This window comes from Scleropages formosus, chromosome 13, assembly GCF_900964775.1.
Source record: "Scleropages formosus chromosome 13, fSclFor1.1, whole genome shotgun sequence".
In the NCBI taxonomy this organism is placed as follows: Eukaryota; Metazoa; Chordata; class Actinopteri; order Osteoglossiformes; family Osteoglossidae; genus Scleropages; species Scleropages formosus.
Genome location: NC_041818.1, coordinates 8,323,237 through 8,343,143, shown reverse-complemented (window position 1 = coordinate 8,343,143; position 19,907 = coordinate 8,323,237). Strand labels below are relative to the sequence as shown.

General features: G+C 38.1%; 1 protein-coding gene across 2 annotated transcripts in view; it reads right to left on the bottom strand.

The window, feature by feature from the left end:
* The window catches only part of pcdh11 (protocadherin 11), a 185,773-nt gene that overhangs the window by 149,895 nt on the left and 15,971 nt on the right, over window positions 1-19,907 (bottom strand). Inside the window, exons 3-4 of one of the 2 annotated variants that reach the window (XM_018737439.2) lie at window positions 16,203-18,689; window positions 8,263-8,385 (exon numbers count right to left, since the gene is read on the bottom strand). In XM_018737439.2, the coding sequence (XP_018592955.1) occupies window positions 8,302-8,385; window positions 16,203-18,689 (2,571 nt within the window). In that variant the 3' untranslated portion in view covers window positions 8,263-8,301. Of the gene's footprint in view, window positions 1-8,262; window positions 8,386-16,202; window positions 18,690-19,907 lie in introns of those variants that run through there. The other variant, XM_018737438.2, reaches the window with a different exon arrangement.

The following is a 19,907-nucleotide window of genomic DNA, read 5'->3' as shown; positions in this document are numbered from 1 at the left end:
TGTGATTAGCACCCTGTCCAGTTAATTTTAGCAGTATTGGAATGGGACTAATCTGGAATTAGGAGCCAACATCCACTCTAAACCGCCTGCTTTGCGCGCTGGTAGGGGATAGTTTCAGCATGAGAAAAAAGGCAATTGTCTGGTGCTTCCGATTATCCCCGTGAAAGCCTATAATCTGACTGAAAGTACTTAAGAAGTCAAGCAGCAAAATAAACAACATTGATTATCATCCACTGTTCTTTTCCCCCTCCTCTCCCATAGATAGATTGTGAAGTTCCACTAGGCCTGCCTTCCCACCATCTGCTTCAGCAAATGTCAGGACAGGATAAATACCCCTGAGTCCTCTGTCCCAACCAGATTACCAGCTATTCCAAGACGGGCCAGGTTCTTATCGTCTCCCCAATCTCTTTTGCAAAAGTAAATCAAGAATTCTGTACGGGATTACCGGGATTAGGGTGGCAGCAGACGCAGCTCAGCATCAGGCGCACGAGTCGTTATGCTTCAGTCCATTCTTCTCCACCCCCAGCTTTCTGCTGCCCGTTGTGCGCGTGTGTGCCCACAAGCACCTGGGCTATTTTTGTTTCCTTGAAAGCCACATCCAAAGATTCCCCATGCAGCAAGACGTCAAGAGTAAACTCATTAACCCACGCACGTGTTTGTCTTTTGCTACTGGTGGCGCCGCTTATCCAATACAAGCATTGCATTGCTATTGCAGTGCATCAATGACAGCGTAAATGAAATTGGGAACATTTTTAAACCAAATAAACTCTGATTTTTTAAATTTTTTTTCTATTAATGCACTTTGCCAGCACCTGCTCTAAAGGTTGACTTAATACTTTGGGGGTCATGCATTACTGATGTTCAGATAGCATTGTGAAAACAAGCATTAAGGTAATGACTTACGTAGACACCTCAGGTCACCCCAGAGTCCATGATTTGAAGCAAACCAACAGTACTGAGATGCCAAGTTAATTGAGCCATAGGGGAAACTGAATTGGTGCAAACAATTCCCTTTAATTAACTGGTAGCACAGATCTCTTTGGCTGACCACAGTCTGCTTCAATGTGGGGAAAATGTGTTGAGAAGGAAACAGCAGTCAAAGGCTACTATATTAAAGTCAGTTCTGATCTCTAGTCCACACTGTCTACAAGGCATGACCTTGTAATTTGTTCCCGGTAGCATGTTATAGAAGATCACACTAAGTTTTGGTCAGAGACGAGTGTGAAGGCAATTAACAATAAATAAATAAATATACACACACACACATTTTCTGAACCGCTTGTCCCATTCGCAAGGCACCCCAAGTGGGACTCGAACCCCGGACTCACTGGAGAGCAGGACCTGGTCCAACCCACTGCGCCACCGCACCCCCTATAATAATAATAATAATAAAAATAATAATAAGAAGAAGAAGAAGAAGAAGAAGAAGAAGAAGAAGAAGAAGAAGAAGAAGAAGAAGAAGAAGAAGAAGAATTATACTACAATCTGTAAATTAAACAATCACCCTTTTTTTAACTTGTTTCCTAAAAATTTTGTTCATGTAAATTGGTGTCTGAAGAGATTCAATGAGCAGATTCTGTTTTCAGTCTGATGCTAAGTCCGTTTATTAGGCCAAGAGGGTCCTTTTCAAGAAATAATACATAGCCTTAAAGGCTCTTCTTTGAAGAAAAAAACTAATAGTGCTGCTGGAATGAGAAAAGTATTTTAGGAAACAGCAACATTTATGTTATAGGATATTTCTTATTGTCAACACAGCTGTGTTTGTGTAAGGAGCAAGAAAGGAAAAGACAAATGAAATGCATACAATAGAAAAAATACTGTATTGTTACTATTACTGCTAACTGGCTATTTGACCAAAGACACTCACTATAGTGAAGAAAAATAATCTGTGCATCACATGACCAGAATAATTAAGAATGTGGATTGTAAATCGTTCCAGTTAAAATGATCCAGCTATATAAATGGGTAAATAATTATAAGCAAGGACATTTTAAGTCACTTTAAGAGAAAGGTATCAACAAAACAAATAAACATAAAGTAAAATAGCCATATTTCTCCATGATAAAGATGGCTTTACCTAATGTCGAAATTGTGACATGCCAAGTGAACAGCGCTCCTATAACAAGAAATAAGTGCAATATTTACTGAAATGAAGTGTTTCAGGTGCTCCTTAGAGAAGATAAGTTCTGAAGCCACAGTCAGCTTGGTGAGAGCCTCTCACTCGCTTCTGCACTGATTAGATTTCTATGGTAGGTTGTGCATACACAAAAGGAGCGAGTCGCAGCAGAGGGCTGATTGAATTATTCACTTTGGCAGAGATTTGGCAGTGATTGTTGTGGGAAGGGGGGGGGGGGGCTGCCTACCCATTTCCTGCTCCACTACACAGAGCGTGCACATGCAGCACTGTGGAACCCGGCAGCAGGGCCCCGGGGCACAGGCTGTGCTGTTTTCAGGCTTCAGCAGCCTCTAAATGCTCCCTTAATCATTCTGTGTCCTGCACAGTGCGGGCCCCTCATTTTGAACAACATAACCACCAGCCTCATCCTACTGCCCGAACTGTCATCACCATCGAGAACAGTACACTGACCTGCTAACGGTGTTCCATCTGCAACCCATCCTCCCTTAATACTGGCCAAATTGGTGGGTAGTTTCATTCACCATGGAGCAAACTCATGTTGCCACACCATATAAGTTTCAGTCAGAAAACAATTAATGATGTTTCTATAGTTTATAGCTTGAAAATAAAGTGCTGTCATAACTACACAAACTCTGTCCAGCGATGCAAACACATTTTAATACAAGTGGATTATTCATAAACAGTGTTCACTGCTATTAGATCTATGCTCCCGAGAACTGCCTAAGCCACAAATTGTGCAAGAATGGACTGACTTCAGTTCTCAAGGGAAGACTTCTGCTCAAAACCCATCAAGTCTTCTTTCAACCAGCAATGCAGAAAGCAAGCAGTCCAATTTGTTACTAAAACACACGCCAGTAATAGCATAATTGCTAGTGGCATGAGCATTATTTCTTTGGTAAACACTGTATTTACTGTTATGAAATTTTAAATGGCTAACAATGAAAAGCTGTTCTATTCTTACTTTATTATTATTATTATTATTATTATTATTATTATTGTTGTTGTTGTTGTTGTTGTTACTTTTTTGCCCAACTGTTTTAGCTACAGCAACATACATTTTCTTCTAATATGTACATGTGGATATTTTACATGAAGACTTTCTTATAGATATTTTAGTGGGCATAACACAAAAAACCCCTCCAAAGATTTCAGGTGGCAACTAGTAGTGCCACTAACCACACCACTTTCTACATAAATATAATTCTGGATGCATCATAAATCATGAAACAGTCATTGCAATTTTTAACCTTGGTATAACCATACTTTTTCACCATCTTTCTCAATATCTTCATCATCTATGACATGATGAAAACAACCTTAGACAAGGTTCCTATAATTTACATTTATTAATTTACCTGGCACTTTCCTCCAAAGTGACTTAAAATGCTAACCTACTTACAACAATACAGCTGAGCATTTTTTTAGAGGAACAATTTGCTGTGAGTGCCTTCCATCTCAATGTTTTGACTCCAGAGGTGACAGATCTATCCGCTACACTGCCTTCAGCCCCAAATTTTACAGTAGAAATACAAATTACCATATATTCAGTATTGGACATCTCTTTAAATATTGTCAGCTGTCAACATATAGGTCAGGTGCAATAATAGTCATGTGCTTCTATGTGTAACTCTAATGAGAGAAAAACCTATTTAGAGGAATCTGTGGCAATGTCACCCTGGAGCAACCAAGGAACCTCGTAAGAGAACAATTAAGTGCTCAGGTAAGTTAACAGAGATTGTAATGGTGTTCGTTTTCTCCCCAAATTTATAATCACAAAGGTGGAATTTTTTTTTTTTTTTTTTTTTTTTTTTTAAAGAAATTAATAAATAAATAAGTTACAAGACGAGCACTAATTTGGCTGAATCATGCCGGACATGGTAATAATCATGTGATTGCAGGCATTCAAGCTTTCTGATTAACAAATGTCAGATCTACAATTAAGTCACCCCCTACTGGTCCTTACATCTGGGTAAGTGCACTTTCATAGGAAAAATCTCAATGTCAGCATTTGCTTTGTTGATTTAATTAAAAGAATTTGATTGTATCACAGACATTTCTTCTTGTATATTGGGAAAAAAAAAAAAAAAAAAAATAAAAAACTCTTGAATTAATTTGGGTATTTGCCACACATGTGTACTTATGCAAAAAAGCAGATTTTTCAAACATAGTTTGATTTTCTCAAATATTTTCATCGCTCTGTGTGACAACTGAGAGATATACATGAAATCAAGAAAGGAGTAAAAATTAAAAGAAGTAAGATTTATTTTCACTAATGTTCAATTCAGGTGGCTGCAGGTTGCTTTTAATTAATGGCATAATGCTTTTCCTACGAAGGAGGGTCCCAGCATGAGTAATCCATTTTAGCGTTCACCTACTGTTACATTATTTTCTTTTTATTCAAAACATGTAAGGTGAGAGCCCTTTATGAATATGCAGGTTGTTACAAACAAGCACTGGTTTTCTCCAGTGATGAAGACTTACTTTGTACCTTAAAGCACCTATATCTTGTTTTCATTATGTGTGTGCCTACCTGGAAAAAAATCTGTGTTAAACTGTCCATAATTTTTGTATAGATACTGTTCTGATAACAGTGAAGTAGTATGAGTAAATCCAGACATTGTGTGTAAGTTGAAAACTTACACGAGAGGCTCATAAATTATTTATATGCCAATAGAATTCAAAAGGCTGCAACTGACCCAAGCACCCATCCCAATGGCACTCTCACACTGGCAGGTGACCTTTGAATGTCAGGCCATAGATCATGACAGTTGGTGGAAATTTACACTCTTCAGAAGGCAATTCACTGAAACTATTAACACAAGATCAACACCCCATATGACAAAGCTGCAAATGACAATAGATGCTAACTTTGAATGACCACAGGGAAGTGTGTCACTGTCTCACATACGCTCCTGATATTCAATCTTCCTTCCATTCAAAATCCTCTCCTTGTGTTATGCATCAAAATATGAACTCAGCATCAGTCCTTAAAACTTTTATCACCCTGGTTGTTAGTAACGAACACTGTTTTTTGGAAAACAATCAACTGTTTCTTGGCTTAGGAAAAAAAAAAAAAAACATATATACAGCAGCCCCAGCAATATAACAGCAACAGCAGTTCATCAGACAAATTCTGAAACCATCATACATATCAATATTCCCGGTAAACATAATAAGCTGCATATGGTAGCAAAACAGGAGGAATAAAAAGCAAATTATTACCTTCAACCACATATAATTAAAGGGGACTTGAAGAGGTAGGAATATATCATGAACGATGGGTTTATATAAAGCTATAAATAGAAGGCTGACATTTGCGCACTTTTACCATATGTGATATATGTACACAAGAGTAGGGTGTGCTGCATTTTCTCATCACTATCCGTTTCCCCAAAAGGGAAGTGATTAGAGGTACAGAGAAACAGTGCTGTTAACATTTTTGTCCTTACAATCACACCATTTTTCAGTGTGTTATGCCCTGTTTTAGAGAAGTTACAGAATAAAGTAAGAGAATAAGGGGCGATTATTTCTTTTATGTAGTTTAAAGCTCTTATATGAGTCATTCAGGTTATGTACAATATAATGTTGTCAGTGTATGAGAAAAATATGTTTGCTTTGATGTGAGATATATAAAGATTCTAATAATCCAGATTATATTGTACACGTGGACATCATTTACTCAGAGTCCTCATTAACACACAGTTTTAGGATGACTGCTTAAGGTTACCAAATGTTTATTAAACACTGGTAGTATTTCAAACAGGATTTCCATTTTGCCTTCTTCACAACCCACAGTACAAGGTGAACAAGATCTGAAACTTGATCACTTGCACACATTTGTATGCACACGTTACTGGGTCAGGTAAAGGGAACTGATATTGCCTGTTTTCTGAGACTAAAACAAAACATGTTTTGTTATATCAAGAAAAGAAAAAGGGGACACGTTTGTTTTTACCAATCTCCTTCTGAGAACTGATTTTGCCTTATGCAATGCCACCAAAATTATAAAGTCAAGTATTGTCAGGTAGCCTAGATTTTTATTTCTTATTTAATCCTCAGAGCTGAGATTTAATGATGAATGGTACACAACTGAGCAATGCAAATAAGCCCCTTAACAGATTGCTCTCATTAAGGCATTTTGAATTTGTGACAACAACATAATTTTCTAAATATTTTAACAATAGGCAGCCAAAAAAGGCGTCAAGAAGAATTTGCTTCAGAAAACTGTATCATTGCCAAGGATGAAAGAAATTAACTATGATGGCTTAATGAAGAGGGTTACGGTATGCAGTACGGAGCTACCACTGATGAATAAGAAAGACTCATGGAAAGGTGTCATACAATGCAAAAGACTTTAATCAGCTTTAAAAGCCCAAACATACATAAACAAAACAATATGTACATTTCATATAATCTTACACATTTGCAAATCAAAGTACAAAGATTCTGTAAGGTGCATGTTGTACTTGACACTGAACAAAAGTGAGGATGTGTTTGTATTCTCCTTACGCAACAACAAAAAAAGCTCTTTGTACACAGTATATGTTTCTTTTTTCAGAATTCAGGCAGGTTTCATGATTTCATTTACAGTGACATATCCCTTCATGGGCCATACTTTTAATCCTATGCAAAAGCAATGCACTTACTGGAAAGAGTGGATTTCTTCCCATCACTATTCTGAAGCTGTATTACAGAGCCTTTCTACCAAAGCAGTCTGTGGACTACAATAAACTTGTGAAAATGGCAGAAATGTCTGGCCCTATCACATGAAAAGAGTCTGTATATACTGATCTAGGTGGATCCTTCTAACATTTGGGGTCTAAGAAAGACCGGAAGGTGTCCACAACACTTTTTTTTGCATTTTTATTAATTCAATACACCATGGTTTTTCTCATTTTTACATTAAACGTGGTTATATTATATGAAAATCAGATGACACAAATTCCAAACAGAGATTCTGATAAGTGCATCAATTTCTTTGTGTTCAGAGTTCTATCACTAACATTACTTATTGCTGTCAATATAAAGCCTGGTTTTATTTTCTAGTTTAATAATAAATACATTTGTATATTTCTTTAGCCAAGATAAATAAATAAGATATTAATATAAATAAATGCATAAATAAGTGCACAAAATCCAATCTTTTTTCCTGGAGCCAACCAGCATCTCATTATGGAATGCCTGAGGATATCCATTCTGACTCAAAGCCATACTCTTAAATACCATGAAATACATCACGTTGATTAAATCGGCTCATTTTGGTTATCTGTTCAGCAGCTGACTACAACATACAAACATTAAGCACCTCCTTGACATCACGACGGCACAGTAAGCTAGGCATTCTGCTGTTACTGTCTTAATCTAACAACTGTGGTCCACAAACTAAGCATTTACTCCTCTGCATCTGTGGCTTACCTCAAAGAATCAGACTTGTTTTATCTCTACATGTCTCCATGACATCCTGTGTCACTCAGTGGTACAGCCATAAAGTACTGTAGTGTGATGCTACCTCCTACTGAAGGTCATGCATACTAATGTTAGCCACACTGTACAATAGCACTAAGACAGTGTTACAGAGAGTAGGGGAGAAGGACATGTAGCTGTTTACAGCTACCCAGGCAAATAAGTGCAACAGGACCTACAGCATCAAATGTAGTGATCGAGACATGATTTCAGAAAGAGTTAACGTTATGAAAATGGACAGTCACCAGTTCAAGCTGCTACCAAGTCACCAGCCAAGTGAAAAGTAAAAAAAAAAAAAAAAAAAAAATCCTCAACTAAGCTGAAGGAAAACCAATAATTACAGATGCTTTGTTATGGTTGTGGCAAATACATGCTGTGCAATACAATTTAAATATACTTCAATATTTCTTTCTATTGTAGTGTCTGGCTTTTGGGAAGGGACTCATTCTGATGTTCAGCAACTTAAACATGACACGTAATGGAAAAGAGAAATAAAGATTCCCTTAAAGCCTTCTAAAGAAAAAAACACTACGAGTTCAAGCAAGTTTCAAGTAAGCAGCAACACTTTTTTTTCTCCACAGAAGAAAAACTGAAACAAAAACAACAAATTCTCTCTAAGTCTTGTTTGAGGCTGTAGAACCTGTATAGTGTGTATGCCACCTCTTCAGTCTGTGCCTTCCTCTCTCTCTAGGTATTGGGAGCTAGAGATTGATTTTTATCCTGTGGGCTCGAGTTGTACCTGTGCCACAGAGTGTGCCATAGAGTGGTGGTTTCAGTGCCGTCTCCTGTAATATAGAGAGACAGACAAATATAGGGAGATTGAAGTTACATTATGGCTGAGCTCTAAGTAGTAGCTTAGCTGCAGTGTGTAACTGTTAGTGCACAAAAGAATCATTTCAGTGAATACATATGTTCAGAGACTGCTATGTAAAGAAGGAGAAGAGCATTCTTCAAGGCACTCAGCTTATACTGAACTTGACTGAATTCCTTGCCAGATTTCCTTGAAGAATACTTAGTGTGTGCTTGGTTTTAACATCTGACTGTGAGCATGCAGGTTTATTTTATTGCTTGTGACTTCATATTTGCCTATGACATCCACCACATTACTGTACTGCACCACCTTTTTTTCTTAAACTGTGGACAAACTGTGGCTGAAATTAGACCTCTGTGAGAGCAAAGGACAAGCCTAAAGGCATGCAAAATAAAGTAAAACTCAACTTTCACCTTGACTAGGGTTTACAAAGCCTAGTCAAGGTAAATGTTGAGTTGGGTAGGGTTTACAAACCTCCTTTAGTCTTGATTCTTCTGGCAATTGTAATTGTCTATGAGATTCCCCAATACCTACTATTTTAAAAAGCACTTTTTCATTTAACACTTATTTATCTCCTGCTGCTTTTTTCCCTCATTAGAAAACAAACAGTATACAGTACAGAGACCACGTGACCAAGCCACTGATCAACTATCAAAAGTAATCAGGATAGCATGAAACTGTCCTTTAAGAACCTGATTATAAATAATAAATGAATACCTTTACTATGGCAAAAATTTCTGATCAACAATTGAATTATCATTAAATGTGTACAGATAAAAATATGCAATGATACTTCCACATTCTACTGAAAAAAAAAAGCAAATAATAAACAATGTTTGTGATGAGACGTTAATGTCACAGCTTCATGGAGTGACAAAAGCGCTGACCTTTAAAAGACTTGAGCTACGGAAACATGGAACAAACAAAGCAGCTTATCCCTCTGTATCCTTGACTGAATGATTGCACCCAGCCGGAGCAAACATGAATTTGCTCGTCTGAATAATGAAACATTGTTCGCTTTTGTGGGCCACCTTAAAAGGCATCGAGGGGGCAATGTGGATTGTAAATCTTTCAGGAAATAACTGCCCTGCCAGCGCTCCCAAAAGCACGTCAGCCCTTACAGCAGCTTTTATTAATTTCGCGTTGCGACAAAAACTCATTGCAAAGATCCACAGTTACCAATGGGAATAAAGAGCACAAGAACAATGCCATTAATAATACTTTTTTTTTTTATATCACCATTCAGTTGTACTGATGTTATGTTCTGCTTTTTAATCTATAGTGATGTACACTGATTGTTTGCTGTTGCATTCAATAAGAGTAAAAGTCTTACAGAAACCTGTTTTTACATATTCAAAGCAAATTGTCTACACTAATGCTGCCACTAGGAACAATGCAGTGCTATGAGCTATCAAAGACCCAAAAAGCACAAAAAAATTCACAATCTGGATCTATGATCCAGGCGTACAATACATTTTTAACAATATACTCAGGCTCAGGATATTACTCTATGTTTAGGGTTATTACAGCAATACTTATTTCATATGCTGCTACTAAAACTAACATCGAGCAATTGTACAGCAGTCTCAGATTGCCAACGGGAACACTATGGAAATCACAACAGAAGTGGTGAGCAAGGGAGACTGAAGGAAAATGGCAATAGGGTGAGAGAGAAAGTAAGAAATAAAGAGTGTCATGCTACAATTACTTCTCAACATGGGCTTTGATTCACAATGAAGGGCCATATGGTACAGCAAATACAGAGCACTCAATGTATTTTGACGAGCTCCTTCATTTATCCTTATATTTGTTAGTCATGTTTAACATTCTGTTGACCCTTGTAATGCTTGGGTTTCCTGGACAACAACTATCCCTTCATCTTCTTATACATGATTTTTCCATTCCCATCTGCCTGACCTAATTCTTATAGTTATCCCATTGTTATCAGTATGATTTCAGCTACATCGTCCATGGTTTTATGTCCATCTTGGAAAATTGTGTACCTTTTAAGTTCTTAATTAATGCCATGGTAAATAGAAAATTATAAGGAGATTCGAACATAAATAATAATTTGCATTTTTCTAAGCAAAGTAAGGAAAATAATAACAATAATATGCAGGTATTTATAAAATAAATATTTCATATCAATGCAGAATGTTAAAAGAGTATAAAAGGTTAAAAGCGGCACAGTACTTAAAAGGTAAAATAGACAGAAGAAGTAAATATGGGATACTTCAAAGATCTAATAGATTTTTTTAAAATCAGGATTCAATTTTCAGACAGGAATTAAGCATGTATAATAATAATAATAATAATAATAATAATAATAATAACAATAATAATAATAATAATAATGCCTCTTAAATATTGACTCACGGTGTTGAAAAGCACTGCTGGCATGTACAGATAAGATTCTTCCACCAATTAAATGCTGGTTAAATCACTCACATTATAGTATGTAACTCTAATGAAAGGCAAACTCTGTGCTTTGGTAAAGCTTGATCTTGTGTGTTTGGACTTTGATTCATATTGCCAGCCTCAGTGGAAATGAGATCTTTAGCAGCTGCTGTACGAATTTAGAGGTAATGCCTTTAATTCAGACTTCAGCAATTCATGGAAACTTCACTGTGATTAAGTGCAAAACCTAAACCAATACAAAAACCTATTCTGATAGCACTCTATAATCAGACACAGAGCAAACTGGCTTTGTTATCAACACCCATGAGTTCATGAGACTGATGGGCCATTTAGGAAGAGGAAAGCTGATATTAACTGTTTCTGGATTACCAATGTACCTTGAAATCCATCCAAATTTTTTGTGCAATGTTACAGTCAACTTCAGAGGTCAGTGGGGCTCTTCTCAAGTTCTGTGCGGAGTCAAATCGGGCACCTTATTTCACATTGAACAGGAAGGAAGCCCCAAGACACTCTATCTTAAAAGCAGGCAATTTAGCAGCCACTGGGCTGGAGATTATCTGAGTTCAGAAAGAAACAAACATATCTACCTCAGGCTGGAATTCATCAGTTTTGCTTGGAAGCAAAATGGTCTTTGCCTCTGGAGCAAAGACGGCCTTTGAAAACTGAAGTGCCGCACAGTTAGATCCAGCCTCAGGAACTGAGTCACAAGTGTATTCATTTGCAGTGTGTACTGAATTGATGATGAAAAATATTGCTGTGATAGATAGATAGATAGATAGATAGATAGATAGATAGATAATTCATTAATCTATGTATTAATTAATTTATTCATTCATTTATTAATTCATTCCTCCATCTTTTTGTTTGTTTGTTGCTTTCAGAACAAATGAACAACATTAAGCCTTTGACCATGACACACTCTCTGTACAGGGTGTAGAACTACACCCCCAGCACCAAGGAGGTCTGGAAAAAGTGCACTGATGCGTGCTACTAAATAATGGACTTGTTGCCATTGTGCAATCCCTCCATGGACTGGTAGTTTCAAAGTTGTGTCTAAATAAATCTGTGGTAGCAGAGTGCACGCATCATCACTGCATTAGACTGGAGTCGTGGGGAGAAAAACAGGGGTTCTTTGCAGCAGTAAGGGGTGATTCATCTGCAAAAGCCACACTCCAGAAAACATCTCCAACATCACATTACTGCATGTCTTCTGGTGCTCAGCACTCCGCCAGCTTGTAACTGGGTGGATATAGAGTGAGAGTAATGCTAGAGCTATTACCAGAGCAAAGCAACTCTGGGGCTCCTAAAGAGTATTACCACCCCTTGGAAACTTTACAAACGAAAACAGGATAAAGCACTGATATGTTGACCTTATTAAGGAGATAATCCCACATAAATTGATATGTGACGTTTAATATGGTTGGTGGAACATCTGAACAGGAAACTGTTCACATTTCTGCTGAATGTTACAGTAAGTACTGGTAGCCATGGGACAGATTTGAAATATGGTATTCACAAAAGCATGAATCACCTCAAATAAATCTGGCTGTAAAAAGCATCTGTCAAATGCAAGATGCAATATTCCATGGTCTATGGCTGTCCATATACACAGTGCCACAGGAAGTATACAAGAAAAGATATTTACTTATTTACTTAGTGTTCACACAATAAGGTTACTAGGTTATAATACATAGTGACTTGCAGCTAACAAAGCAAATCAAAAAGCAATAAAACAATAAAAGAAGTTTGGGACCTTCGTCTCAAGGCTTAAGAACTAAGTGTTTTAGTGCCAATCTTTCAGCAATAACATGATTCGTACGAACATTTTTTGTCAAAATATTAGGTTATACAGTGAGACTACATATTTTTCAGCCTACCAGACTTTGCTACCCATCTCTCAAATGTGGCTTTGAAGCAAGGAATGAGTTCAGTGGCATTTGTTTTTGCATACTTCTGCTATAAACATAATTCTGCATGTAAATGTTGCTCAAAAATCATATTTTTAATGACAAAGAAGAAATAAAAATAAAAATCGAACAAGTAATGTAAATGTAGACATGCAACTGTCTCTGAGAAGCAGAGCGGAAGAATAACAATCAAAAAGAGAATTTTATGCTCTTTCATGATCCGACTTTGTAAAAAGGTTTACTGGTAATGTGCCATAGCAAAGAGCTGCTTTTCATTTGGTTTAAAAATAAAAGGTGGATGAAGAAAAACAAGTGCCAATCGTGTGTGGGTGTTACCTTTCATTACCGTGCAGACAATACACGAGTGTATAATGCAATTTGTAGTGAAAATGCAGAAAGGGATTTCTTGTTCAAAAAAAAAAAAAAAAAAAAAAAAAGCTGAGAAACTTCAAGAGACGGCATAATGAAGGAAAAAACGCTAAAAATTGTTCTTGTTTCACAGTTATGTGACATACACAATACAGCTCATAACTGAAAAACTGCAGCATAGCCTAACAAAGCCGTCATGAGAAAGTCACTAAATGTACGCAAAACACATGCATCTGGCTACAAAGAAAGCTTGATTTATTGTAGAAAAATAATGGAATAAATCTGAAATGTGACCATGTTAATGAATTTGTTAAGTATGTAACAATGTATGTGACTAAATATATAAACTTAAGAAGAGATTCATTGTTTTTTTTTTTTTTTAAATGACAGTTACCTGCAATGCTAATAAAATACTTTAAAAAGCTTCCCTTTGCTTCATTGGTACTAACTCCTGGTTGTTGATGCCATTGAGTCAAACCTGACTGATTGCGACCACCCGTGTGGTTTTCATGGCAAGGGAGGAACAGAAGTGGGTTGTCGTACTAACCCCTAGCGATAATCTGTGAGCAGTCAATTATTTAATGTTTCTATACCTTGTTTAATGCTAAAACATAAAAAACATGCACCTATTCAAGACTTTTGTTAAACAAACATATAAAGAAACACCACGATTCCACTGGTGTCAGTAAAACTCATGTTAATTCTTGATCTGGCTCATTGTTTCAAGACATGAAAGGATGCCTTGCTGCTCCATCTGCTTATAATGTTGTGATCTATTGTCTTTCGTATAGCTAAGGTGAGGCTGTTGTCCACCATGTACTCTCTGAGACACCTCTGATACATTATGAACCAAAATGCATATTTCTCCCCTTCTGATGTATGTAGCCGTATATTGATAAAAGTACTGAATTATTACAGTATTTCATTACAAAGCAATGCCCAGGAATAGGTATTTTATTGAGATAAATAACAACTGAAATGTGGAGGCTTTAAACTGATTTTTCAGCTAGGTCACTGTTTGAGGAAATTAAAAAAAAAACAACTGTTGTGCTTCTCTAGAAGATAGAAGAATGAATATTTTAATTGAAACACTGAGTCTTGCATTTTACCACATCCACATCTTTCTTAGATGACCTCTGCAGCTGCTATAGTTGTTTCCCTAAGCTTCCTATTGTTTGTTTCACAGATGCAACTTACTTTTGAACATAATTTTAGGGCTAAATTACATTTAAAATTTAACGGACACTTTTCTCTAATACAACTTAGAATGTTAAGCTATAGACAACTAGTTACCCATTTATAAAGCTGTACAAATTTACTCAAGCAATTGAGGGCAATTACTTTCCTCAGGGGTACTACTGCAAAGTAAATGAATCAAAACAGAAACCTTGGGATCCAAAGGAATCAACTCCAGCCACACTATCAGCTGACCACTAACCTTAAGCAGTTTACACTAATTATAGCTTCATACCACCAATAGGTGGAATTTTTAAGGTACTATTCAGTCTCTGCACAACATCTGGTCATAGTTAGGACGTACTGAGTTGCTATAGTGGAACTCAGTATTGTGGTTTAAGAGATTACACATGGAATCTCTTTAACCCAAAACCCATACCAACTCCAATTTACTGTAAACAGGCCACAATGGTCCTGATACATACTTATTACAAGAGCTTCTCAAGGTTTAGAAACGGCAGACAAGCAGTAAGAACTAAATCAAAAGTCAGAACTAGAAAGTGCAGTGATAAGAGATCACTCCAGAACCAAAAATCATTTATGCCTATCTTGGATAGATAGATAGATAGATAGATAGATAGATAGATAGATAGATAGATAGATAGATAGATAGATAGACAGATAGATAGATAGATAGATAGATAGATAGATAGTCATATGCTGTCCCGTTTTATACTAAGCGTGCCGATTCCTTCTGTCTAGATAAGTAGTCATAGGCTATTTTCATATGCTGTTATACTTTGTTCAAGTCAACATTTATTAGGTAAGCAAGAAATAAAAAGCTTTAAAATTGAGGACATGGTCTGTTTAGCAAGCTATATTAGTGATTCTCAATCTTATTCTCAAACTAATTAACCATCTTGGTCCCATGAAACTGTTTTCAACTTGATTTCTGTGACCTGAGATACCATTCTCACTCTGCCATGTAGGAAGACGGCCGTCATTGCTAAGCCCAGCGACCTCGCCTAGTGCTTGATTTACATTTATTTCCCTTGCCTGCTTTCTATTTATTAAGCACTTTACATTTGGCACTTCTCTGAGGACAACGTAAGCTACACAGACAGGTATTTAATGAATCACTCTCACGGAAAAACACTCACTCCCGCACACCATGCATTACACAATGAAATTACAAAAGATTATTGAAGTCAGCATTGTTCTGGTGTGCCTTTATATCACTTCTATTTGATTGTATTGACAGTTTCCATAGGACAGGAAAAAATGGTATTATGCAACATTTAAAATCTCACTTTGAAATTTAAACTCTGTCCTACGAGTCCTGCCAGGCATGTCTGGTGTTTGAGTGTCAATCAAGAGCTTCTTAAAAGCCTAAGCATTACTGCAATCTTCCTTTCATGCCACAGCCCTCTCGTGTGTTTCTAATATCGCCTTGTCTGTCTGCATTAGACCTTAAGGTTGAACTCCCTCCTTGGCAAATGCAGCTATATTGGCTCGTATTAGCATCAAAACCAAACTAATGCATCCAGAACCATGTAATTACTCTGCATTCTACCAATATTATTTAAGATTTCTGTGCAGAGCTGCTTGTGCTGCTGTACACATTCTGCAAATCCATAGACTTGTAATCCATACACTTATACGCTTTAATACAAATCAGCATCAAAACCCTAGAATACTGGAAAATGTCTCCCCTTTTTGTTCCCTCCCTCTTTATTTTAACACTAATGATGTTTTTTGCACAATAAGGTATTGAGAAATGAATGAACAACTGGATTGTCTTGGCAACCTCCCACCCACCACCCAACTGAGCACAGTAATCACAGAAGGTGAATGTAGGAGATGATGCTGTCTCAGGGCAGTGGATGACGTTCAGAAAGTAAAGCTAGAAGATCTGAATTACCTGGCGAGTGTGGATCTGCCCAGGAGCCTTGAATCCCCCTTGACAGCTGCACTCTGAGACGCTGTAAGGGTCTGAGCTGCTGGAGGAACACTTGGAGAGTGAGTCACAGCCCACAACAAAGGTGTTGTCCAAGGGGAGCTCCTGAATGACATGGTGCTTCTTGGGAGCGACAGGGGTCTCTGGTTTAATTTGAAAGGTTGGCTGAGGGGAGGCGGACTTGTAGTGCTTTGCCAAGTCTGGGCTATCAGGTTTGAAGGTGGTTGGAGTTGTGGCCCAGTTGTATTTTCCCATTGTCTGCTCCTCCAGCTCCACTGGGAGATCAAGAGTGCCATTAATATGCTCATGAGATGGGTCATCTGGCTTAGATTCTTCTATGGTAACAAAGTTAAGCAGGAGGTTCTTAGGAGACCTCTTCTTTTTCTTTTTCTTCTTCTTGATTTGACGATTTTCCTGATTTGGAGACACCCACTCACCATTCTGCTTGCCCTTCTGGACCACCTTATGCCTTGGTGTCTGACGGCAGCGCACTAAGGCAGTCACAAAAATTACCAGAATGACCGTCATTGTGCCTGCAATGACAGCAATGACCACAATGACATAGCTGTTGGTCTGAGTGATGAGCTCACCCTCTCCAACATTTCGATCCAATGGGGTCTCCAGGCTCTTGCGCAACTGCTCCTGGATGAATGTGGCATTGGAAACTGTCTCATTCACAAATAAATGGACAAGAGCAATGGCATATAAAGACTCCGGCTGCCCCAGATCCTTGACCTTGACAATTAGTCTGTGCAAGCCTTGATCACCAGCAACAATCTTTTCCTGGAGAGTAATGTTGCCTGTTGTTTTGTCAATTGCAAACAGCCCCTTTGAAGACCCTCCAATAATACTGTACTGGAGCTCAGCATTCATGCCAGTGTCATTGTCTATGGCAAAGACTCGTGTTACCACTGATCCTGGGCTGGTAGTAGACTGGACAAGGTCATAGGAATAGTTTGATGAAGGTATGACAAAAACTGGTCTGTTGTCATTCACATCTACAACATTTATTGTAACCTTAGCAAAAGAGACACACTGTGGCCGACCCCCATCCACTGCCTTTACCACAAAAGTATACGAACTTTGTTGTTCTCTGTCAAAAGTAATATTTGGCTTGATCACTCCAGATTTTGGATCAATAATGAAATTGTCCTTGCCATTCAGTATTGAGAGTGTGACCACAGCATTGTCTCCAGCATCTGCATCTGTAACTGTGATTAAGCCTACTGTCCCATACAAGGGCAAGTTTTCAGGCACATAAAAGTTATACTCAGGATGAGTGAAGGCTGGGCTGTTGTCATTAATGTCTTGAACCATAACTTTGACAGTGACATTGTTTTGTAGGGGAGGGGAGCCATTGTCCCTTGCAATGACAGTGAAGGAGTACTTGTCCTGCTTTTCCCTGTCCAGTCTTTTCCCAACAGAAAGGATTCCTGACCGTCGATCAATGTTAAAACCATCAGGTGAATTTGGCCCCAGTGTATACGTAATCTCTGCATTACGGCCACTGTCTGCATCGGAGGCACTAATTTTTATCAGTTGCGTTGAGGGATCGTTGTTTTCTGGGATGGAGAGCTGAATTTCAGGCTGAGGGAAGATGGGGGCATTGTCATTTTCATCCTTAATCTTTATTAGAACCATAGCTGACGTGTTTAATGGAGGTTTTCCAGAATCGGAGGCCACTATCCTAATGGCATATTCCCTTGTTGTCTCATAATCAAGAGGGGCAGCGGTTTCCAAAAGAAACTGGTTGTCAAAGACAGGCTTCAACCGAAATGGAACATCATGGTCGGTATAGCATGTCACTTTCCCATTCAGATCAGCATCCCTGTCTGTCACTGTAATTAGAGCTATTTTAGTGTTAAGAGGAGCGTTTTCTGACAACAGCACAGTGCCGTTGACAGGGTTCATTATGTAGCGCGTGTCGATGGATGGGACATTGTCATTAATGTCTGTGATGTTGACAGTTACCGTGGCTCTGGAAGGGGTGGAGCCACCATCACTTGCCAGAACAATGAGCTTGTGGACCGGCGACAACTCCCTGTCCAAGGGCTGCTTAATAGTGATCAGCCCAGTGGTGCTGTCAATGGCAAAGAGCTGCCTGGTGGCAGGGGAGATCTGGTTGCTGAAAGAAAAGTGGATCTGGGCATTGGGGCCCAGGTCAGCATCTGTGGCGTGTAGCTGGGTGACCGATGTGCCGACTGGGGCATTCTCAGGGACGTTCACTTCCACTTCACTGTCCTTGAAGACTGGGCGGTTGTCATTCACATCTGAGATGGTGACTTGGAGGATGGCAGTACTTGATTTGGGCGGCGTCCCTCCGTCTTCCACTTTGATTTTCATCACAAATGTGTCCTTCTGTTCACGGTCCAGACTCTGTTGGACAATGAGCTGGGGCCACTTGTCACCCTCAGGGGTCTCGATGATATCCAGGCCAAATTCACTCACACTCTGTAAAAAAATAGAAAAAATAAAAAGAGAGGAAAAAATCAGCTTTTTTTTCAACATGGAAATGCAAGATTGTGCTGTTCTGTCTGCCAAGAACCGAATGAATAGTTAATTTAGTTCATACACATGTGTTGAATAAACCATTTGTCTGCACCACGTACGCCGACTGCTGTAACTGTGATACTTGGTTATTTAGTTAAAAAACATCTTATTTTCAGTAATAAACCTACCTGAAATGTGCATTTAACAGCAAATTATGAACTGATCTACATTTAAGCAATCTAGAATAGTAGGAGAAACAAATTAGGTGTTTGTATGCAATTTCAGCTTTATTGTAAATAGATGATTTTTCCATATACTGCAAAGTACCTTGAGGTATGAGTCACTTAATCCTATTAAGTCCACAAAATGTTAAAAAAACAGAAACACAGAAAATTATCCACTTAAAATGATGACTTATGCAAATGCTTATTCCTAAAAAGAGCTCAACATAGTCTGCATTAACAAAAAAAACAAACAAAAAAAAAAATCCACGTATTCCTAGTTGTTAGAGATGATTATTTTAATGAATGTTTTATCTTTAAAAAGTATAAAAGCACAAACATAAAAATAAGAAATTAATTCAAAATAACTGCAGACTTTTCCCGAACTCTCGACACACCAGTTCTGCCACTAAACTTGATTAGGAACCGTCACTTTTAATGGTGAGCGACACGTGAAAAGTAATCTGTTTCATTCCATGTTGTCTCATGTTTCTATTCTTTCTTTCTTTGACCTAAACTTTTGCCATCTACCTGCAAAATACATTTAACTCCTACTGATGGCAAAAAGTACACCTTGGGGTTCAATTCAAAGTGATGTTGTACTGCTTCAGAGTAGTGTTCGCAGAACTAATTCAGAGAACAATGCCAGAGTGCCTTATCTAATGTTGGCCCTTTAATCAAAGGGTGATTTCGGGCCTGTCCCTTCCCCGGTGTGTTCTCCATTGCTGGACCCAAAATGAGATTTCATTTTAACCTCACTATCTGGAGGCTGCTTTTGTGGAGAAGGGGGCAGCTAACAGAATTTCAAGGGCAGTTCATATGTGAGGGAGAGCAGTGCGAAAGAATCCAAAGAGCTAAGCTTCCATTTTAAATACACTGCAAGACTGCCATAGATTAAAGAGAGGGAATAAAAAAAAAAATGTGCACATAAAAAACTCTCTATCATACGGAAGGATAA